Raw genomic sequence first — 19540 nt, 5'->3', positions numbered from 1 at the left:
TTTCATGGCCAGTATATTTCATGTTTAGTATACTGAACATTCTGAAATAATCCACTTGCTTTGAAGATTTACTGTATTATGGAACTCATCTCTCATCTTACTTTAACTAGTTACACCAGTGCATAACACTAGCATTGTAACTACCACAATCATTAAGACTGAAAGGCAAGATATAAGAATATCAAACTATTGGTTGTAGTACATCCTGTAACTGAACTCAGAACCACAATGTTTTAGGTGCAATCAGTCCAGCTGCATCTAACCAAGAATGACAGCACTAACAGCTGGTCTGCAGGATTAATAACATGAACATAAATAGCATATCTGGTTGCAAACTCTCTTGGAGTACTTGTAAATGCCAAGAGGAATAAAAGTGTGCAAGTGGATATAAGAATAAGATAATACTGCATGCCAAAAACAACATCTCTGAGTCATCAAAAGATTTCACTATGAAAAATGTAGCTTACACATCCTCACTCTCATCAATCTCTAAAATTATATTGCAAGACAGTGTTACATTATGGGTGAACCCACCCTTTTTTTCTACATAGTTATGGCTGAGCCTCATCCTTGTTTTCTTCATAGTTATGGCTGAGCCCACCCTTGTTTTCTTCATAATTATAGATGAGCCCGCCCTTGTTTTCTTCATAGTTATGGCTGACCCTACCCTTGTTTTCTTCATAGTTATGACTGAGCCTACCCTTTTCTTCATAGTTATGGCTGACCCCCACTCTTTTCTTCATAACCACCACATCTGGTCTTTGGATGTGTGTGTGTCAAAATGCAAAATCAGTTGGTGCAACAATTTGTAAATTTACTCATTGGTAACTCCAAATTATTTAGGAATTCTGCATTATCCTAGTACTGTATCTTACCATTCAAGTAAACAGTTTGAGAAATAATGTCACCCTGTCTGGCAATTTTTTTTTTCAGTATTTTGTTGCTGACCTTATAAAGGTAGCTTTATCCTAGCAATGCTCTCCTTATAGTTATCTTCCAATATCCTCACATCTAGTTTTCTCCAATTCCTGCTTCCTGTGTACTTTTGCAACATCTGATTCCTTCTTAATAGTTTCAGTTTTCATAGTGTGTGAAAGCTGTGTATGGCTGTTTAAGTGTATGCTTGATATTTCTTGTACTACTTCATTGAGTAACATTGATGTAGTCAGTTGAATAATTGTTCTGCAATCCTGCTTGCTCTTTAGGTTGACTTGCATCAAACATTGTATTAATTCTAGATACTTACTGGAATTTAAATGTTAAAACAGCTTTGTTCAAAATAAATTTATTTTTAATGACCAAGCTGAAGTAATGTATGGACTGCACCTAAGCCAACTAACTGGCAATTTTTCTAGGGAATGAAAGGTTCACCTTCAGCTTCAGGTCAGACTACACGATATATCAACAGGTAAATGTCATTCATCTCTCTATTCAGTGCTGTCTAACACTTCATTTAATGTAATATTAAAACTATAACAATCTGTTAAAAAATGTGCTAAAACCTTTAAACAATACAGGATATAATTCTGTTAAGTTGAAGTTATTTACAAGCTTGACTGAAGTGCAGTTATGAAGTCTGAAATAATGGAGTGTGTTAAAAATATTGCAGATATGTCTGCCCTTCCTGAACATCTCTTAATAAGAATTAATGCTTTGGTTTCCTTAAACAATTTTGCTTCAGGCATATAGAATAATGATCTGAAAGTATTTTAGCACCCAGTAAAATTTTGGACAACTTCCAACTGTAGTTCATATATATTACTGTGTATGTACAAAGTATTCCTGCTCCATCAACAGCACTGTGTACCAAACCATTCAAGATGAATGACACAGATTGCTCACAACAGAGGGAGTACTGCATGTGAAAGGAACAAAATATTACTGGGTTTCAGCCCCTGAGCTGGGAAGGAAGTGAGGTCAAGCAAGGCTGCACTACTGATATTTCATCATTATATTTCCTAGTAATTCTCAAAACTATTTTGCATATTTCTATCTTTTCATATCAGATTTGTATTTATATTTTGCCCCCCAAAAAAAAAAATCATCAACTTTACATTTCTATATTATATGCCATGAAATCACTTATGCACACCATGCATGATATTCCACTGCCCAATATATGTATATCTAAAGGTATGTGCATTTATAACTACGATGCCAAAGAAAGGCAGTAAGTAGCAGGCTATCAATTTCTATACCATCTTACACAAAAAATATTGACATTTGATAAGAAACAATGATTCTTTCATCACAGTTGTGCTGTCCTGCTTGCCTCCCATTGTTTTAATCAGTGAAGCAACAACTTCTCTCCAATTTATGTGGTGATCACAAGTAAACAAGTCTGGCAAAACTTTTTAAGGCCAACTGAGGTGGAGCAATTGAGTCTGTTGCATCCCTGAGGAATTGCATGACTGGTCCAGCTCCAGCACTGCCCCAGCCAACTAGACAGCTAGCACATTGCTGAGCCAATGAGCGTGTCGCTCTCCAAGGGTCTTCTGGTAGGAATCAGTTTGTAGACATTTGTTCACCAGGTCCCTCTCACTGAGCAGCGCAGTGCTCCACTCACCATTCACCGTCTCTACACATGAACGCTTGAGGGCTGGAGGTGGTGGAGAAGCTGTGCGATGCAATGGTGCAGCATGTAGCAGGATATCCTGTAGCCGCTGCAGCAGCACTCGCCGATGACAGAACAGTGCCTCATGACCTGGATACTGCTCTATCAGGTTGCGATTGAATTCTAACTCAGTACAGTACAAGTCTTTAGGGCATGTAGCTGAAGGCACAGCTTCTGCCAGGTTAAGAAGGACCCCCTCAGCCACCAAGGTGACTAGGGTAGCCAAGAGGTGCTGCATGTAGTGGAGGCCACTGTGCTCGCTGACATGTGTCCTCACCCAGCGGTGACACGCCTCATACTCAGCACGACACACTTCAGCCAGGCCAAGAGGTCGCTCAGCTAGCTGCTGTAGTACCCACAACCTATGGTTCCAGGCATGATAGTTATTTTGGTGTTTGTCAGCTGTCCACCTACATATTTCCAGCTCCCCAAGTAAGAATCTACGGTTTGGCTCCTCATCAGGACCACTGCCATTGTGGTGGTCAATGGCACAAGGTGGGGACGGCAAAGATGGACAGGGAGCTAAAATATGATGGAAAAGCCACTTGCGGTGCTGAAATACTTCCATACATTTTGGCTTTCGAGATAACACAAGGCGAGTGAGGTGGAGATCTGCATCTACTGACAAACTGCCATGCTGTAGTAGTTGCTTCCGTATGTTCCAAAATGTGGCAACTTCTGGGGCGACTAGAAGACAGAACTGTGTCCACCGCAGCATTGGAGCAGGGTCTGGGGCACACACAGATGTATGCATCTTAGCAGTGGAGCTGAGTTCAGAACACACACATTTGCACACACACAAGCACAAGGGATCCTTGGCTTTGCAAAATTTTCTTCTATGCATTACTATCACTTGATACAAATTTACATCATGAAGGATGCTAATGCAAAAATAAAGCAATGATATTATGCAAGCTAAATCCTCCTAACATTGATTAGGTAAGCTGACAATGAACCAGCACCACAAGGGGGACTGCAGCAAGGCTTTGTTATGCAATCCTCCCTCCCACAAGGTTGGGCACTCTCACCATGGCACTGGTTCACAAGTCTGATGAAAAGCTTGATCATTGCTTGACACTTTCAGTTTCATAATAATAAGTACATTTTGATTTTTCACTTTCTGCACCTCCAGAGTGTAAATTTGACTCAAAAGACAGTTGCATATAGCATATAAACATAAATATTTACTAGATGTAAAAGTTAATTAAGGTCATAGATCTGTCTGTGTGACATATAAAATAATAAATCTATTAGTAATTGAATCCCAAGGGATCATAGTGAAAATTAATTCACAAATTCAGCAATGACTTGATTTTTTATAATGCAAAGTTTCTGAAACATTAGCTATATTAACCATAGAAACACTGAAAACAACTACTTTAACCTTGATAGACTTCTTCAATGAGACATTTATAGAGTGCTCATATGTAGCACATCTGTATAAAATAACACAATAATAAATATCTTAGTGTACTTCAGTGATTTTCTAAATAAAAAATTTTTTTTTTAATATTTTGCTGAGTATCTTTTACATTTAAGTATTTATAGAAAGAATGTAGCTGAAGGCTACAATATAGATTTTACTCACATGCATATATTTCTTTATCTTTCGTACTTTTGCATTTTCATCCCTAAGGATGCAGTACAGACCATTTGCAATCTCTTATAGCAACACACACACACACACACACACACACACACACACACACACACACAAAGGTTGGATTATTGGCCTTTTTCTCTGGTAGGACCACAAACACATAATTCATAAAATATATAACTATTTCCCATATCAGAATCAATGTAAAATGCACTTTCTAAAACTATATTTAGCTGACATCTTAATCAGTTAGTTACTTTCATGCCTCATAAAAATTTGAAACAGATTTCATTGTTAACACTATCAATTTAATCTTAATGAGGTGAACCTGAATATACATACATCGCATTAGAACTGTAGAATACACACCGAAACAATTAGCTCTCACAAAAATAAATAAATAAATAAATAAAATAAATAAATGAATAAATAAATAAATAAATAAATAAAATAAATAAATAAATAATAAAATAAATAAATAATAAAATAAATAAATAAATAAATATAAATAGATAAATAGATAAAATAAAATAAATAAATAAATAAGTAGAAAAAAATAATAATTAAAAATAAAAATGAACAAATGAATAAATATACACTGCTTTACTTTCTTAACATACAAACATATAAATATTTCAGTAATGGAATTTAAATGTTTTGGTGAATCACTAGTTCAAATAGCTAACACACTAAAATGTCATTCACAGTACTAGCTTCACTGAGACTCAAATATGAACCCAGAACATTCTCAAAGTCAGCATCACTGTTTGTACATGAAGAGATCAACACAATGGATAAAGAACTTTAGTTTCTTTATGGAATTCCTAATTTTTAGAGTGTTTATCTTTTGAAGAGACATTAACAGGTGACATAAATCATGGGGTGCCATTAATGTCAGGCACAAGACAAAAAATGTGTTGCATTACTGACCTTGGATCCTTTTTGAGTGGCGAGTCTTGAGGATGTTGGCATGAGCATGGGCATACACGTGCTTCAAGCACCATGATTCAAGGCCAAGCTTGTGCTCCACACTCACCACAGGGGACCGGTTCACCTCGCCCGGAGAGAACACAATGTCAAACTCATCCCTGTTAATAGATAAGTAAAAAACTAGTATCACACTCCTCTACTAACAAATTGTTGATACATGCTGCTCATGGGCATCTACAGCTTATCTTAGTAGACTTAAACATGTCTGCATTCTGGTAGGATGAACTAAGTGATGGCAGGTTTCTCACTCAATTCACGCATGTTCCTCATATACATCATCTCCATAATATTGTGTGAAGAAATAATAAAATATGAGACAAAATCTAAAAACAAGCTGATCAACATAATTTCACACACCATCAGCTATTGACAAGAAAGATTATGTACAGATTATTCATGGTTCATTTGATGCAATAAAATGGCATAAAAAATAGTAAAATATCATATCAAAGAATTTATCCACATTTCAAGAGAACATGACAGCAGTTTCAAGGTGAAAACAACCTTTACCTCAATATGTTAATCTACTTAGCCAAATGTCCTTGATTCAGCAGAGACTTAACATCCCATGGGAACCTGACTGACTCTGTGAGGCTTCACACACCACACACCTCCACGCAGTGTCTCTCTCTCTCTCTCTCTCTCTCTCTCTCTCTCTCTCTCTCTCTCTCTCTCTCTCTCTCTCTCTCTCTCTCTCTCTCCTTACATTAAAGGGTCCTGCCTGATGAGAGAGTCCAGCTTTTTTATTATCCTTTCACAGGTGGCGTCCTCCATCTCTGGGTTGTGTTGCCTGAGGAAGTACAATGTGATAGTAAATGTAGGAAATGCTCAGGCTGTAACTAAAACGAAATAGATTAGAGGGAGACAAATTTGTTCAGGCAAAAGCTCACTCACTTAAGATTTAAATAGAACAAAAGGAAAATTTGGGAATGAAACAGAGAAGAAAAAGGGTTTCATAAGCTTCATTTGAAAAGAAAAAAAGTGGAGTGTTAATAACATTGTAAACAGAAACTATTAAGATTTTATATATAATATATGGAAAAGATGAACTATGAAAATAGACTAAGAAAGCAGTATGAAAAAAAAAAAACAAATCAATAACAGTAATAAGCTGTGTTCAGAAGTCAGGGTTAGATCTAGTTTGATCTTTGATGTCATTGGAAATCACTAGTACTGGTTGCAAATGATGGTAAAGGAGAAAACAAGAATTCATAAATTAATTGAAAAAATGTCCGAAAATTTGCAGATAAATTCAGAATATAGCACATTTTGCCTTCCAAAATTTATTACATACACAAGTGTGAGGTGAAGATATTCCTGAACACTTACCTGGAGTTGCATCTCATTAAACAGGATGACCAGACTCTACTTCCCTAACGTGTGGTCCTGAAGTGCCTTAGGCAACCTGTCACCCGCAAAGCTTCACTTACACTACCAATGAACACTCATCTTTACTTATTACTACACTTACCACGTGACTCAAAGCCTCTACAAGCTACAAGAAAGGGGGAGGGATTACTCAAACACTGCAATATAAGTGTTACACAACATTACTGTCACATTACAAGGTAAGTGGGAGGCAGGACATGTGCCCACCCTCTGTGGCAGCGAGGTGGGCGTGGGTCACCGCGCCCACTGGGGAGAGAAACACGAGATGACAGCGGTGCTCTTCTTGATGAATGCATTTAGATTCTCACTACTATTACAGTAAAAGGGGGAATGTAGCCGTGTCTCACCGTATTGCAATTGTTGAGGGAGTATTGCCGTTTGTTTACATGATGGAGGCGTGGTGATGGTGGTGGTGGTACTAGGGCCACTCTGCTAGCACTGCGGGAATTTAATAATGAAGTTCAGTCCAGGGAATCTAGAGACTCATTTACCTTCTTTGTTTCATTATAAGGGTAAAGGTAATATTTATACGGCTTTTTATGAAAAAAATTTAAATGTCTGGTAAATTTCCAGTGTATTACTGATGCTTATTGCACAGTCACTATCATTGTGTACGCAAAAAGTAAATTACGCAGCGTAAAAATGTACTGCTAAAGGGTATTTCTGATTTAGGTACGATGCTGTTTAATTTTATCACGCTGGTAAGAGAGAGAGAGAGAGAGAGAGAGAGAGAAGGGGGTGGGGGTTAGAAGGGGGGGGAAGTAAACAAACAGATGTGTGGCTCGTCAAGCTTTCAAATCACCACGTGAAAGAAGGAAGGTCAGAGTAATAGCTGCCATTATTGGTATACATTATGGGTACAAGAATATCAGTAATCCTTCTCATAACTACAGCTTAAAAAGTATTAGATTTATGAATGGTTCAACATTAGTGTTCCCTCTTCACTCATCCTGTGGAGTGGAGGCACTGCAATACCACACTGGTGACAGAGTGACGATGCTGTGATGACTGTCAGCTGAGAGATAATTATGCATAGCAACATAATGGAGTAAAGATAAAAGACGGGTTAAGTCGTAAGTATTTTGGTGAAATGTGGCGCTGTTTGCCAAGAGCCCTAAGGTACTATAAACCACTCAGGGCAGCCAGCTCAGGGCCACCTCGCCGACAGGAGGCAAGCAACGGTCCCCTCCACAGATCCAGGCTGACTGTATGCATCGAGGGCAACATTGGCAGCGGGAAGACAACTTTACTGAAGCATTTCTCACAATTTCCTGATGTGGAGGTTATCTGGGAGGACGTGGACAGCTGGTGTGATGTTGCGGGCTACAATCTCCTGCAGATGGCTTACCAGGACAGCAGTAGGTGGGCACATCTACTGCAAACCTACATTCAACTTACTTTTGCAAAGGGTCATGCAAAGAGAGTCTCTGATGGATCAAAGGTGAAGCTAATGGAGAGGTCAATCCATTGTGCAAGATACTGCTTCATTGAGAATCAGTACAGGAGTGGAATTATCACTGAAGCAGAATACCTGGTAAGTGGCTCTCATGCACACACACACACACACGCTAAGGTATAATTGTTTGCCAGAATATGAAACAGTCTCATATGTCTAAGTCTCTGGGACTTTGAAATGAGTGTTGAAGAATGTGTTTTTAGATTCATTGGGGCATTATACTGACTGTGCTGTGCCTTGTCTCCCAGATGTGCAGGTGATGAAGTTAGGTTCATGTGATGGTGCTTCCTTTTTAATATGATTCCTTGATGTAAACTGTTGTCTGGTTTTACTTTCTCAGTTGCAGGTTATTATCTCGTCCATATTTTCCTGTTGATGTAAATTGCTATCTTATTTCCATTGACTTTTTTTTTCAGACAGTAAACTAGTACATGGCACTTTACCTTATTTATTTCTAGCTCATATTTAAGCTCAGTGTTTCATCTCAATTATGCTGATTCATAGCATGTTATTGTCTTTGTAAGAAAGTCATGTCATTTTTTATTTTTTTCCTGCTTCCTCTTAGATTTATCAGTATTTCTAAACACAATGTGTTAAGTTAGATTTTCATCATTAGGTGAGGATTTACAACACATGCATATCAGGTATTCCAATCCTCTGGTGCCTTGTTGCTCTACAGGTGGCTTGTCATTGGTATCGGCAACTGACTTCCATCACAGACTGTCAAGCTGACTTAGTGGTGTATCTGCGGACAAACCCACAGACATGCTATGACCGGGTGGTGGGAAGAGGCCGCCCTGAAGAGGTTGGCCTGCCTCTACAGCTCTTGCAAGACCTCCATAAGCGGCATGAGGAGTGGCTGCTGGAAGGAAGGTTTCCAACATATGGTCCTGTAACAGTGCTAAATGCCAGTGCTGACTTGTCTGCCATGGTGAAGGAGTATCATACACTTAAGGCCTGCTTGGCTGGGACAGCAGACAAAAGCTGATGGATGGGTATGGTTTGACCACCCTTAGATCTAGTTGCTGCACTGACTTGCTACTTTGTATGTCATCAAAGTTCAGTGCTGTCTTGATTTGACAATATGAAATCTAGTCACATTTAGTGGAAAGCTTTCTGTTGTTGCTAAGTTATCAGTTTAATTGATGTTTCTTATATAGATTCAGATAATTCGATGGATGTAAAAGCCTTAAAAGTAAGACTGAGATATAAAGCACAGTTTGAATCCATCAGAATTCTGCATGATGGTTTGAGACAAGCATTTGAAAGAAACACCACAGTTCCTTACTTCTACTTTTTCCTTTTCTCACATCTTCACTCCATCCCCAGCTTCATCTCTCTCTCTCTCTCTCTCTCTCTCTCTCTCTCTCTCTCTCTCTCTCTCTCTCTCTCTCTCTCTCTCTCTCTCTCTCTCTCTCTCTCTCACCAGCCACATACCTTAATGAAAAGAATGGAAGTGAAAGGCCTAATAGCTAATGGTTAACTAAGTATTGGATGTGATCTGTAATATATAGTTAAGAAAATAAACTTCTTGACCCATAACACTCTTTCATTCATCTGTCTCACTTTAATGAATGAATCAGAAATTACTTTTTATCAATGGAGAGATGGGATCATCACTTTTTTCTGGTTTTTGTTGCAGCAGATATTCTCAAGTTATATTTTTAGGAAAGACTCATTATAGGTATGGAAATGGAAGGCATCATTTTGGTCATATGAAAGTAGGAAACATACATTCAACATACTATGCTTCTTAAGTAACACCATAGTGAAGGAAATTTAATTGCCATTTTCTAAAATAGAGTTGGCAAGTTGAGCTCTTGGAGTCCATAATTCTCAGATTTGCTTGGTGCCAAGAAAGTGATCTTGAGTCCTTGATAACTACATTTTTGTGGTGGAATGATGTTCATCACACTTTAAGAAGCTAATATTCACATTATGTTTTTGGAGCTATTTTGTGAGTAATTAGAAATTCCTGCAGTTTGCCATTATTACAGTCTTAAGTGGTAACACTGGTCCTTTTTTTCTTTTATCGCAGTGGTAAACAAGAGCAGACCTGGAGCCCAATAGCAAGATAGTAAAGTATCTTCTGTAGGTGTGCAGTGGTGTTGGCAGGATTGCTGTGGACATGGCCACCAGGACTGTACATCAGCTGTCCTCCTCAGATGAAGACTCAGAGGACAGGTGAGATACTTAAGAGCAAGAGGCTATGTATCACCAACTTCTTTTTTAACCATATTTCATGCAAGATACAAATACAAATCACGATCCAGATTTGAAGAGTAACAAAATACATAAGAGAAACAGTCTCTGTAGATTCTGTCCTATACATTAGTACTCACTCATATGGACTGCCTAGCTGATTATAAGACCTGAGGGCAGCTTCCTGAGAGGTTACTATTAGAGGCTGTGCATATCATCACTGTCTCTCTCTACAGCTTTCTATTATATACAATATTCTAAGCTTGGTCTTACAGACAGCATTTTATTCTATTATCTCCCTACTACTGTGCATTTCAATACTGCTTTCAAGCTTCCCTGACCTTGGAGTGCGAGTTAAGTCTCTAAAGAGAAGGGAATCTGGGGAAAGACTGGAACCAGAGGCAGTGGACCTGACCCTCAGCAGTGACACTGAGGATGTGGTAGAGATGCTTGATGAGCAGCCAGAGGAATATCTTTCTACACCCATGTGCAAAGGTCAGCTTCTTGTTTCAATTTATTCATCCTGATGATAATGTAAGTGCATAAAATTTGCTGTGAAAAATAGATATGAAATTATTTTTGTAGATCTTAGTGTGGTTTCTGCATCTGTTTAGCTATGTCTTTCATTGATACTATATTTTTGGTAAGGTTGACATGATCACATTAAAGTGACAGGAATAGAAAAAAAGTGATGTATGCTGAAAATGATATTTAATAACAATGCTGATGATGATCTACTTGCAGCTCCACGTCTCAGTGAGGAGGAGCCACTTGCAGCATCATATCTCATTGAGGAGGAGCCATCAGCTGCACCATGTCTCATTGAGGAGGAGCCACTCGAAGCATCATATCTCATTGAGGAGGAGCCACCTACTGCACCATGTCTCAGTGATGAAGACCCGTTTGATGCACCATGTCTCAGTGATGAGGGGCCGCTTGTAGCACCATGTCTTAGTGACAAGGAGCCACAACTCCATAAGGTCAACCTCCCACAATCCTCAGGAAGTCAGCAGGTGGGGCAAACAGTCCATCAAAATAGTATCCAAATAGTAAACAATAAGAGAATACAGAATAACTGAAAGTAAACCATTCATCACAATAAACATATATTTGATGCACCACGTGTTGGTGAAGCAGTCTTGAAAAACTTGCAGCTTCAAGGAAAGGAATTATACAAAATTTTCTAGGCTGTCAAAAAACCCAGAAAAGCAACATCAAAAGAGGAACGAGAAGCAGCAAGACAGCGGCGTGAAGAAAAGAATCAGTGGCAGGAGGAAGCAAAACAGCGGCGTGCAGCAGAGAAGCACCAACGTGCCCTTGAAAAGGAAGCAGCCAAGGCAAGGCGAGAGGAGAACAAATGTATGAGTCGTGCCCAGAAGCCTGGGGAGTGTCTCAAGGTGAATAGTAGACAGAGGTATTTGGTCTGACTCACTAAAAGGCTTTGGGTAGGCAATGCACTTTGAATTGTGTGGCAAGAGTGAAAGTGTACACATGATTGCGATAATGAGTTAAGAGGCATTATTGGTGATGACAGTAGGATGAATGCCAGTATGTACTGATGATGAATGAGGTGGGCAGTTTAGAGAAGATGTCATGCTTTGCTGCATTGCAGGAATAAGAATACAGAGGAGGGGATTCCCAATCTCCCACTCCATTCCTTTCATGATACACAGCAAATACTGTGGCAGTATTTTTATAACCTGACTTTGATTAATTATTTGACAAAGCAAATGTTCATAAAAGCAGTTCATTTATTTCTCAGCCTACTTAATAAAAAAGGATCAACTCAAACAGTGCAGCAAGGTGGAAAATTATTGAGTGAAGGCAAAGAAAACAGCAAAATTAATGGAATATATAATAAAGGAGGGAGAGAATGTAAAACTTTAACAGAATCCCAACATTTCGCTTTCCACATCCAATGATTATGTCCTGTAAGTCTTTCACCATCTTTTCAGATGCATTTTTTTTCCCCTTCATCTTCAGGTTCTCTTTTGAACTTAGCAACAGCACTGAGTTTTTGAATCATTAAAATAGGAACTTAATTTTCACATATGTTAACATTTTGCCATGAAAACAAATATAATGCATTGATAAACATTGGTTGCCTGACATACCCAGCTGCTGGTGGTGGAGTTGGAGCGGAGGCTAGTGGAGGCCAGGGAAGGTGGCCTTGTGCTCAGCCAGCTTCAGGAGGCAGGGGTGTCCTGCAGAGTGGTGGATGGCCCAGTGGCAGCCTCAGTGACCTTCTTCAGAGCCAATCCACTTTCTGGGAAGGTAAGAAAGATGTTTCTTAAGTTTGTAGTGTAAGGTGAGGAGATTAGTTATCTGTGTCTGCTGATCATGGCTTTTGAAGCAAACTCAGAGAGAGAGAGAGAAAAAAAAAGTTGAGAAAGACTCAAAATACCCAAGTTAAATTTTATTACCAAGGAATCTCAGTGCATTTAGAGTCTTTACTACAGAGTGACATGTGTCAAATTGTGAGGTGAGGAAGATAATTAGTGATGCAAAATTTTTTTTTACATTAATTTTTTACAAAAAAATATTTAATTTAATTTTTTTAGTTTTTTTTTCTGCTTTCACTATACAGAAAAATTGATATGACCCATATCATTTTCTATGCCAAAAGTTTATATTTTTTGGGTCAGACATTGCAGTCAGACAGTCTGGCAGTCCTGGAAGGAGTAAAAACTGACAGTTTCCTACATAAAATGACTGAGGCATGTTGACAAGGGGTTTAAGTATTACAAAAAAATTAGATAAGTTCTCCACATTACATTAGAAGAGGTAGGGAAGGTCAAACCTCTGACCTTCAGGTTAGATAACTAAGCACCTTAAGCCCATAACTATATGGCCACACTGTCACCTATGTTGAAATTTCATTCTTCTTGTTTTTATATTACCTTAATAATTTGATAATATACTGTTTCAACTCAGGCTGTATCAGTTTTTGTGTAATGACCAGCAGTGGTCCTTGTTGAGCTCGAAGCTGAACATTATTTGTAGGTGCCATTGTGCCTTTTCACACTTCTTTTATAGGTTGAGAATGTTGAACAAATGTTTGTTTTAGCAGATAACGAAGTGCTTGATAGGCTTGCACAATCTGAATCATCTGAGTCTGGCTCTACACCAATGCTTGAGCAAGGCTGTGTCCTACAACATATACTTCCAGATGCTGTGACTACCTCATATTTATCTGAGTTTAGGTATTTCGTTTTGATATCATCTGTATATTTCACAGTTTACAATATGTTTCACCATTCTTGTTACATTCTTGCTGAGAACAGTACTGCAAAATATACATTTCAGCCTGGATGTCTTAAAACCTTCACCCTCTACGTCTTTAAATAGAGCTGTAACTTGTCTTCCTTCTCCCTGGCATTTTCAGTTCTGCTGATATAGCTTATATTCTGTTTCCTACTCTTAGTTCATATTTCCACACAGAAAGATATAACTGATCCTTCCTCAACAAGACTCAGGCAGTCTACTGTGGAGAGTAGACTGCCTGAGAGGCAGCCAAGCAGGCAGCTTGTGAAAACCTGTATAGTACCAATTTAATAGCAGTTTAGTTACAGGGTACCAGTACTGTACCACACCCCAACTCTACAACATAGAGAGTAATTAACATTATTTACATCAGTGAATCTTTACACTATTGTACTTTCTTTTCATTGTCCTTTAATATCTTAGATTAGGAAAAAGATATACCATTATGTGCATCATACAAGCCTGTTGTATGACTTGTTTTCCATTCAACTATTTTCATGTAAGTACTGGTATTCCAGTAGTTCAAATGATTCCAATTGTATTACATAAAAGTTTGAAGGGCTTTAGGAACTGCTGTAGTTGCTGTATTAAAGTGTAAGAGAAATAATAATTTGGCCTCTTAAAATAATAAAAAAAAAAATTTTGCTTAATTTCTTTGAAAAAAAAAGTTTTGCATCATTTAAGATAATTATAGCCAAGGTGTGTACAATAAAATGAGGCACATGTGTCCAGACTTTACTGTGAGATGAGGCTGTAGCCAAATTGTTACTGTCCAGTAAATGAAATGTGCACCTGCTACTGCCTATGTGGAACTATGACAGGCTGCATTTTAAAGTGACAGTTTTGTCAGAGTGTTCTGTACTTGGGCTCTGTTAAGATACTTCTTAATCATTTTTCAACAAACATGATATTTATGTACCACTGTTCATTCTTCTTCAGGAGAGCCAAGCAGATGAGGCAGCACTGGTGGTGATGAGAATTGAGGACTTTGTCTCTGCTGTGGGCAAGCAGATGCATGGCTGGGATGGAGAGGCAGGACTCTGTGACTTGTGTAGGCAGTGGCAGGCAACCCTTGGCACCCCACACCTGTCACTAGTGGTCTGTGGAGTGGAAGAATACTTCAGGTAAGTGTTCAGGAATACCAATGTGAATACCTACAATTTTCTATATATCTTCTACTTGATGTCTGTTTCTTGGATTTCCTTTTCAGGTAGGACATGGCAAAAATATTAATTTGCAGCCTCTCTCTCTCTCTCTCTCTCTCTCTCTCTCTCTCTCTCTCTCTCTCTCTCTCTCTCTCTCTCTCTCTCTCTCTCTCTCTCTCTCTCTCTCTCTCTCTCTCTCTCTCTCTCTCATATCTTATTTGATAAGTGATTATCCTGTTACTCAAACAGTATTTATAACTAATTTTATATATTTTCTACTTGAATAATGTACCTGATAGATGCATAATGTATTGCCAGGTATCAAGTTGTATCTTTATTAAGAATAAACAAATGTTTCCAGAAAGCAGAAAAATGCTAAACAACAGCATGTGCGGTCAGCAGTGCTAGGAGCAAGGCAGCATGGTGGCTCCTCTTTCCAGCACATCAACAGGTAAGCAACACTGAACTTTGAAGGAATGTGAGGTCTTCATGAGTGAGTGTTAGCTCCTGGATAATGGTGAGTGTGGTAAGCTGGTGTGATGTGATGAAGAACTTTGTGTTATGCAGTGAATCTTGCCAAAAATGAAAGGAGTTGAGATTAGTCATAATTTTTGTTGTTATTCTCACAGATATCAGCATCTGTCAACAATTCATGTTCAGAAATAATGTTCACTCTTGAGGGAAACCTGCTTATTCACATTTGCTCCAAGACCGCAAGTTTCATAGTTGCCCAGCATGTAATTTTTTATTGACTTCTAGTTAACATAAAATCTATCTCAGAGGATAATGCTGGTCTTGTATTTATTTATTTATTATCATTATTATTATTATTATTATTATTATTATTATTATTATTATTATTATTGTAATTATTATTATTATTATTATTACTACTACTACTACTACTACTACTACTACTACTACTACTACTACTACTACTACTACTACTACTACTACTGCTACTACTTCTACTACTACTACTACTACTGCTACTTATTTGCTTGTTTATTTTTTTTAAGAAGGTAAGTTAGATTTCTGTTGCCAGTTTCTCTACCTTATTTCAGAAGTGTAAGTAAAATTGCTTGCACCACAGAACTGGTAGAAAGTGAAACTGCTCATTTCATTCTTTAGCAAACAAATGGGTAAAGAGGAACAATGAAATGTGTGGTGAATCAAGGGTCTTTATATATGAACAGAAGAAAGTAAGTCAAGGTGATACAAACCTGAACTCCTAAAGGTAATGGAAATGACAAGAGCAGTGTAGTTGCATGTGGAAAGAGACTGAAGGCAGTTGCTGTGGTATGACCATGTATGTGGTGAAGAGAGCAATACAATGACTTTAAGATTTGGTAATGGACTTGAGTTGATTGTGTGTGTGTGTGTGTGTGTGTGTGTGTGTGTAAACATATTTTCCTTTTTGTCACATACAGGAAAACAGTTGTTCTTGTACTGTTCCATTTCCACATATATTATCTACTGTGACATTAAATTCATGATTATCTCTTGTATGTCAGGTCTGTTTTCACTTTCTCTCCTTCCCTTCCTTCCATAGAGTGGATATGGAGACAGCCTTGGTGATGGCTCAGATGGAGTTCAGAGTCAACCACCGACTGTTGTCTGATGGGGGGAAGGTGGCCCTGTATGTGCTGCAGGTGGCCAAGGCTGTGGCTGAGGCACCTTACAAGTAAGTCCTCGTTTTACTGCTTTGTAAATGTATCCATAAATGGAAATGATACAGATGAAGAGTCTATAATGCAGTCAGAAAGGTCAAAGAGTGATAAATGATACAAGAAAATTCAGCTTCCTAATCAGATGAACAGATACATGGGCCTACTTACCAGAGGAGCTTGTGTGCCAGGAATATTCATGCACTTGGGAAATGTATGTTGACCAACGGACAAAATGGGACACTACAAGCTTGACTCATGTCCTATAAAAACAAAGGTTAAATGCAAATTAAATACACACACACACACACACACACACACACACACACACACACACACACACACAAGAAGATAAAAAAAAAAAAAGTAATTATGCTGACCATTATTTTCACCAGCTTCAAGAACAACACCTAGTACTTTTCCTGGTAATTGTGATGAAGCAACAAAAACAAAGGTTAAATGCAAATTAAATACACACACACACACACACACACAAGAAGATAAAAAAAAAAAAAAAAAAGTAATTATGCTGACCATTATTTTCACCAGCTTCAAGAACAACACCTAGTACTTTTCCTGGTAATTGTGATGAAGCAAGGATCCTTTGACCTTGTCCTTGTGGTGGAGTCAAATAAGTGTTCTGAGGGCCTTTATTTTGGTCATGGTAACAAGGGAAACTGGAAGGGATATTGTAAACATACGGCCAGAGAAACTCCACTAATTGTGTAATGTATTAGCTGCTTTCCCTTGCCCTTCTCCGCGCTCATCATGCTGGCAGGACTTCCACACCAAGGAAATTTTAAGCTATAACCTTCTGTATCCAGTAGTTACTCATGAGTTACTCACGAGTGGTGGCTGTCTGGTATGTATGCAATCTTCGAGCAAAGTGTCCTTCAGAAGCGCATCCATTAGACTTGATTCTGGACCACTGCTCCTCCCCCAGGCGCGAGAAGAGCGAGGCGCTGTTTTCCTGGTATGCAGAGGGCAGCAGCACCAACAGCGTAAAGGTGGACAAGAACGGCGTGGGGCTGTACAAATTGTGGCTGCAGCAACTGCGGCAATTCACCCACGTCGGGGTGGAGATGGCGCAGGCTGTGGCCAGCCGCTACCCTTCTCCCCAGGCCCTGGTGCAGGTGAGAGAGAGAGAGAGAGAGAGAGAGAGAGAGAGAGATCAAGTGCGGCATAATTTTCGTTATACGTTTTTGTGTAGTAACATTTCAGATTCAACTTTAATAATCAAACGTACGTCTCCATAACCTTCAATTTCACCTTTCCTGTCCTCGCGCGTGGTTGAGCCGCCACTACCATCACCTAGAAGTGAATGCACTGCAGTCTCACTTCAGTCTGCAGGTGGTAACGCATTGATGTTTTCACCTATTCAGTAGAAAGTCTTCTTTTGTTGATTTCATAATGGTAGTCAATAGTGAATAGAAATAAAAAAAAAAAAGAAAAAAAAATCGGCATCACGCGTTATTTTATATTTTCGTCAGCTAAACATCACAATTATTCAAAACATTTATCTTCGTGCTCAGTATAATAGTCACCAAAATCAGGCATCATATTGAGACTCTAATCTAGATCTGCGTACATGAACCTAAAAGTGTTGCTCCTTGCGTTATCCAGTCCCTCATAACATTAGCTTAACAATGTATTCCAAGCAGACACGGTTATGCGAACAGGCAGCCGGCGCCGGGTGTTGCGTCATGGCAGGCCGGGAGGAGGAAGGGAGGAACGGGGATGAGGAAAGGGACGAAGGCTAGGGAGACGGTACGGGGGAAAGCAGACTCACTCAGTATTCAGTGGGTGTTGCCCGGCCACTGCGCTTCTTGCCTCTCCAAGAGCTGTGTGTGTGTGTGTGTGTGTGTGTGTGCGCGCGCGGATGTTTAAAAACAGTTGTTGTTGTTGTTGTTGTTAGTGGTGTGTGTGTGTGTGTGTGTGTGTGTGTGTGTGTGTGTGTGTGTGTGTGTGTGTGTGTGTGTTATGTAAGTCAGAGAGAGAGAGAGAGAGAGAGAGAGAGAGAGAGAGAGAGAGAGAGAGAGAGAGAGAGAGAGAGAGAGAGAGAGAGAGAGAGAGAGAGAGAGACGCAATGAGTAAAGTTACGTGTTCGATCCACACATCACCTACCATGTGTGTGTGGGTGTGTGTGTGTGTTCCGTACTGTGATAGCTTGCACACGCCGTCTTGATGCATATTTATGTATGTAGTGTACGTGAGCGTCGTGACCTTTGAGAGTGTAAGTGTAATTCACCACAGTCTTGAGAATCACGTGTTGGACTCGTGACGGTGGGCAGGAGAAAGCCTAGAATTCATTATGACCAATGTATGGGTTAGGGTGAGACCTTTCACACACCACACAGTCCATCCTCTTGCTTAAGGACGTCCATTAACTGCTTGCTCATCCGTGAAAATCTTTCTCAACCAGTGCGGCACGAATTCAGCCTCCCAGTGTGTGTGTGTGTGTGTGTGTGTGTGTGTGTGTGTGTGTGTGTACCGTATTTTTCTGTTTTCCAGGCGTACCGTCAGTGTGGCAGCCAGCGCGAGGCGGAGCTCCTGCTGGCTGACCTGAGGGTGCGGCGTGGGGTAGGGCCGCTCGCCTCCGAGAAGAGAGTTGGCCCCGAATTCTCCAGGAAGATACACCTGTTCCTCACCTCTAGGGACCCAGACGCACACCTCGCCAACACCTGATACACCTCTCCCTTTAAACACCTGACTCGCCCCTCACACGCCTGTCCTTCATCTACACACCTGATAATCACCTCTTCCGTAACGTCACGACTTCCAGTGACTATACTCTCACTCTCTTTCCTCTTACCTGATACCCTTCTCGGCCTCTTCCTGTCAAAAGGTGTAAACAGCCTAACATAAAGATGTTCTCTGTCTCAAGTCAAAACTCACCATTCTGTAGTAATTTAATGCTGTAAATGTATGTATGATTGTGTTGATATACGAGTATTAATGTAATCAACTTGCTGTCAGTGAGGAGCGATAACGTATTTTTTATATCTAAATTTAACAGTCAATACTTATTAAATAAAGGCTGTGATTTTTTATTTCTTTTCCCTTTTTTCTTTTATATGCTTGCGAGAATATTTGTTTCCAACTATGAATGCATGAGAAACACTCAAGATAATGAGTAATTCGTCGAAATGACATGACACACACACACACACACACACACACACACACACACACACACACACACACACACACACA

At 39.3% G+C, this 19540-nt stretch overlaps 3 protein-coding genes and 1 long non-coding RNA gene across 17 annotated transcripts in view; 2 read left to right on the top strand and 2 right to left on the bottom strand.

Moving 5' to 3' along the window:
- Nucleotides 1-1269: 1269 nt before the first annotated feature.
- LOC135102000 (protein prenyltransferase alpha subunit repeat-containing protein 1-like) lies at nt 1270-7169 on the bottom strand. Of its 5 annotated transcripts, none has more exons than XM_064006589.1 (4): nt 6941-7169; nt 5911-5994; nt 5145-5302; nt 1270-3381 (listed from the first exon to the last, which is right to left on the bottom strand). In XM_064006589.1, the coding sequence occupies exons 3-4, from the start codon at nt 5216-5218 to the stop codon at nt 2442-2444; spliced, it is 1014 nt and encodes a 337-aa protein (XP_063862659.1). In that variant the 5' UTR covers nt 5219-5302; nt 5911-5994; nt 6941-7169; the 3' UTR covers nt 1270-2441. The 5 variants fall into 5 exon arrangements, with proteins under 5 accessions (XP_063862659.1, XP_063862657.1, XP_063862655.1 ...); XM_064006587.1 differs by having other exon boundaries at nt 1270-3343; nt 6941-7146; XM_064006585.1 differs by lacking the exon at nt 6941-7169 and adding an exon at nt 6770-6815 and having other exon boundaries at nt 1270-3343.
- Nucleotides 6752-19375, top strand: LOC135101997 (crossover junction endonuclease EME1-like). Of its 3 annotated transcripts, none has more exons than XM_064006582.1 (11): nt 6752-6772; nt 10088-10233; nt 10583-10746; nt 10996-11264; nt 11439-11648; nt 12370-12525; nt 14455-14639; nt 15022-15111; nt 16213-16344; nt 17271-17460; nt 18839-19375. In XM_064006582.1, the coding sequence occupies exons 2-11, from the start codon at nt 10178-10180 to the stop codon at nt 19010-19012; spliced, it is 1626 nt and encodes a 541-aa protein (XP_063862652.1). In that variant the 5' UTR covers nt 6752-6772; nt 10088-10177; the 3' UTR covers nt 19013-19375. The 3 variants fall into 3 exon arrangements, with proteins under 3 accessions (XP_063862652.1, XP_063862650.1, XP_063862651.1); XM_064006580.1 differs by lacking the exon at nt 6752-6772 and adding an exon at nt 7342-7412; XM_064006581.1 differs by lacking the exon at nt 6752-6772 and adding an exon at nt 8905-9044.
- On the top strand, nt 7329-9593 carry LOC135102003 (thymidine kinase 2, mitochondrial-like). Its single transcript, XM_064006593.1, has 2 exons — nt 7329-8127; nt 8729-9593. Exons 1-2 carry the CDS (start codon nt 7684-7686, stop codon nt 9035-9037), a joined length of 753 nt encoding a protein of 250 aa, XP_063862663.1. The 5' UTR covers nt 7329-7683; the 3' UTR covers nt 9038-9593.
- Nucleotides 10946-19540, bottom strand: part of LOC135102005 (uncharacterized) — a 51208-nt gene continuing 42613 nt past the window's right edge. For 5 of the 8 annotated variants that reach the window (XR_010269494.1, XR_010269491.1, XR_010269492.1 and 2 more), the window contains 4 exons: nt 17174-17451; nt 16499-16590; nt 14435-14615; nt 10946-12517 (listed from right to left, as the gene is read on the bottom strand). This is a non-coding gene — a long non-coding RNA (uncharacterized LOC135102005). The other 3 variants (XR_010269497.1, XR_010269496.1, XR_010269498.1) reach the window with 3 other exon arrangements.

This window comes from Scylla paramamosain, chromosome 7 (assembly GCF_035594125.1).
Source record: "Scylla paramamosain isolate STU-SP2022 chromosome 7, ASM3559412v1, whole genome shotgun sequence".
Lineage (NCBI taxonomy): Eukaryota > Metazoa > Arthropoda > Malacostraca > Decapoda > Portunidae > Scylla > Scylla paramamosain.
This window is presented reverse-complemented; position numbering and strand designations above follow the sequence as displayed.

What these genes read in the sequence shown, in the direction of transcription:
- LOC135102003 (XM_064006593.1), top strand. Translation starts at nt 7,684, where the DNA reads ATGTGGCGCTGTTTGCCAAGAGCCCTAAGGTACTATAAACCACTCAGG. An exon ending in TCACTGAAGCAGAATACCTG is followed by an intron (nt 8,128 to 8,728) that starts GTAAGTGGCTCT and finishes GTTGCTCTACAG; the next exon opens with GTGGCTTGTCATTGGTATCG.
- LOC135102000 (XM_064006585.1), bottom strand. Translation starts at nt 6,792, where the DNA reads ATGTCCTGCCTCCCACTTACCTT. An exon ending in TCCTGCCTCCCACTTACCTT is followed by an intron (nt 5,995 to 6,769) that starts GTAATGTGACAG and finishes GTACTTCCTCAG; the next exon opens with GCAACACAACCCAGAGATGG. An exon ending in CCACTCAAAAAGGATCCAAG is followed by an intron (nt 3,344 to 5,144) that starts GTCAGTAATGCA and finishes TGTGTGCCCCAG; the next exon opens with ACCCTGCTCCAATGCTGCGG.
- LOC135101997 (XM_064006582.1), top strand. Translation starts at nt 10,178, where the DNA reads ATGGCCACCAGGACTGTACATCAGCTGTCCTCCTCAGATGAAGACTCA. An exon ending in TTCTACACCCATGTGCAAAG is followed by an intron (nt 10,747 to 10,995) that starts GTCAGCTTCTTG and finishes ATCTACTTGCAG; the next exon opens with CTCCACGTCTCAGTGAGGAG. An exon ending in CCAATCCACTTTCTGGGAAG is followed by an intron (nt 12,526 to 14,454) that starts GTAAGAAAGATG and finishes ATTCTTCTTCAG; the next exon opens with GAGAGCCAAGCAGATGAGGC.